This window comes from Mastomys coucha, unplaced genomic scaffold (assembly GCF_008632895.1).
Source record: "Mastomys coucha isolate ucsf_1 unplaced genomic scaffold, UCSF_Mcou_1 pScaffold12, whole genome shotgun sequence".
Classification (NCBI taxonomy): Eukaryota; Metazoa; Chordata; class Mammalia; order Rodentia; family Muridae; genus Mastomys; species Mastomys coucha.
This window is the reverse complement of record NW_022196894.1, coordinates 60,102,631-60,105,411: the sequence shown is the minus strand read 5'-3', so window position 1 is coordinate 60,105,411 and position 2,781 is coordinate 60,102,631. Positions and strand designations below refer to the sequence as shown.

The following is a 2,781-nucleotide window of genomic DNA, read 5'->3' as shown; positions in this document are numbered from 1 at the left end:
CACACACACACACACACACACTCACTCACACATGGTTATTCCTTTTCAATTTGCCTTCTTGGCACAATTGCTGGGTGTTACTATTTCCCACCTGGAAAAGCATCCCCTTATCAATACTCTTAGCTCCACATCTCCCACCAACCCTAAACTTTAGTTGCTAAACTCCCCTGACCACCTGCCTGTAGGAACAGCCTGTGTGGCCACTCCACTATGAGGTCTCCCATGGCTGGTCAACTTTTCTCCATCAGAAGACCAGCAAATTCTGTCTCTCCTTCCTTGTGTCTGTCTCTTTTCCTCCATGGACCCAGAAGTCCTGCCTATTCCTTCTACCTAGCAATTGGCCCATGGCTTCTTTACTGACAGATCAAGAACCAATTGGGGAACAGGAACTTAGCATCAGAACCACTCCTACAGTTAGTATTTAAATACTTACAGAGCCACTTTCCTGAGAACCATTTGAATCCTGTTTAGTTAGTATTTCAGCTTCACTGAGCATAGACTTAAGAAATTTTCATGTATAATTTTGCACCTTGAAATATATGTATAGTGGTGATTTAAAGTGGGACAGATGGTGTTGGTTCTGTATTATAATTTTTTGTCTTTTAATTGGGATCTTATAGTTAAATTAATTAGAATATTGAGTTCTACACATAAGATGTTTATGACCATATTCTATAACATGAGTGTTTTAAATCTTTCCTTTAAAATTTGTATTTGCCAACACTTTTACTGCTTCCTCATCAAATCTACAGATTCTCTTTGTAAGAATAATTGGTATTCCAAGGCTAATTTCTTAAGCAGCACAATTTCTAGTGCTTGCAAAATAGGTTTCTTATTTGCAAAGTTGTTTTGTGTTAAGGACTGTCTTCTGTTTACTGCAAAGGTCAGTGACTCTATTGACACCAGCTTTATTTCTCCCCATTTTCTTTTATTCACAAATACAAATTGAAAGGGTAAATTATGTTGAAAGGCCTTTAGAACAACAGATTCACACGCATGGGTTTGACTTTCGACATTCAGCTTGTAGAATAATGGAGTCTATCCAGCAGGCTATAAAGCAAACACTTGAAACAAAACCAGAATGATTAATAACAGCAATAACTGAACTATATTTGGAGTGTTTTCTTACATAATTGCAGTCATAATGAGTACTACAGAGTCTGATTATCTTACAGTTGCATTATCTGGAGGGGCTTTTTATTTCACTTGGTTATAAAATGTTGTATGAGAGTGTGATGTCACATATTAATGTAGAAGATGCCTAATAAGAGTCAATTATTCATTTCCAAGACCCCAAACCATTCAGAGTAGTCTCTATTTACACATATCCCAAGAATTTTGTGTGTGCTTCTATATTTATACTTAGGATTTTTTTAAAAATCAATTTTCAATCATAAATTTTTCTTTAGAAATGCTTCACTTGGATCCAAATGTATTTTTCCAACTATTAAGAAAAATCATAGTGGCAGACATGGCACTGCATGCCTGTAATCACAGCATTTTTGAGACTGAGCTGGAAGAATTGTAAATTCAAGTCAGTCTTGGCTGCCTAGCAAGACCCTCCTTAAGGACTATGTAGGAAGGACAGAGGGAAGGAGAGAAGGAAAGAAAATTACAAAGCATACTTGAAATTAAAAATTAGCTTTTTATTTTCATTAATATTTGTTTATTTTTGTCTTATTTTATATGTAAATGTCTTGGCAGCAGGTATGTCTGTGTACCATGTGCATGCCTATTACCTGAGGGAGTCAGAACTAGGCTTCAGATCCTCCAGGACTGAGATATAGATGGTTGTGAACCACCATGTGGATACTTGGAATCAAACCCTGGTCTTCTGTAAAAGCAACAAGGGCTGTTAACTGCTGTGCCATCTCTCAAGCCCCAAAATAGCTTAAAACAATCAACTGTGAAAGCACAAAATTCCACTGATGCAAAGTGGTGCTGTTCTGTTCTATTCATTAAGCTATTCATTACATGCTTTTTGTTTTACACATCTGTGTAACTGGAGTCAAATGAGTGGACAGTCTGGGAAAAATCATCTTCTTACCTTTGTTCTTGACAATATCTTAAAATATATCTGACCAGTGTGTTTATAGTAAGTGTTTATCTCTTGGGCCCATCAGATATATTCAGTTAATACAGAAGATTAATGACAGAAAAGGGTTTTGTTTGTTTTAGTTTGAAGTATTTGTTTTTCTGTTTGAATTCCTGTCTTTTGTAGTTCTTAAAGTGGCTGAGAATGGCTGAGAAGCACCTAAAGAAATGTTCAACATCCTTAGTCATCAGGGAAATGCAAATCAAAACAACTCTAAGATTCCATCTCACACCGGTCAGATTGGCTAAGATCAAAAACTCAGGTGACAGCAGATGCTGGAGAGGTTGTGGAGAAAGAAGAACACTCCTTCATTGCTGGTGGGATTGCAAGCTGGTACAACCACTCTGGAAATCAGTTTGGCAGTTACTCAGGAAATTAGACATAGTACTACCAGAGGACCCAGCTATACCACTCCTCGGCATATACCCAGAAGATGCTCCAACATGTAATAAGGACACATGCTCCACTATGTTCATAGCAGCCTTATTTATAATAGCCAGAAACTAGAAACAAACCATATGTCCCTCAACAGAGGAATGAATACAGAAAATATGGTACATCTACACAATGGAGTACTACTCAGCTATTAAAAATAATGAGTTTATGAAATTCTTAGGGAAATGGATGGATCTGGAGAATATCATCCTGTGTGAGGTAACCAAATCACAAAAGAACACAGATGGTAT

General features: G+C 37.0%; 1 protein-coding gene across 1 annotated transcript in view; it reads left to right on the top strand.

Moving 5' to 3' along the window:
• The window catches only part of Nsun3 (NOP2/Sun RNA methyltransferase 3), a 51,220-nt gene extending 48,887 nt beyond the window's left edge, over positions 1-2,333 (top strand). Inside the window, exon 7 of the mRNA XM_031364200.1 lies at positions 2,222-2,333. Within this exon, the coding sequence (XP_031220060.1) occupies positions 2,222-2,247 (26 nt within the window). The 3' untranslated portion in view covers positions 2,248-2,333. The remainder of the gene's footprint in view (positions 1-2,221) is intronic.
• Positions 2,334-2,781: the final 448 nt, after the last annotated feature.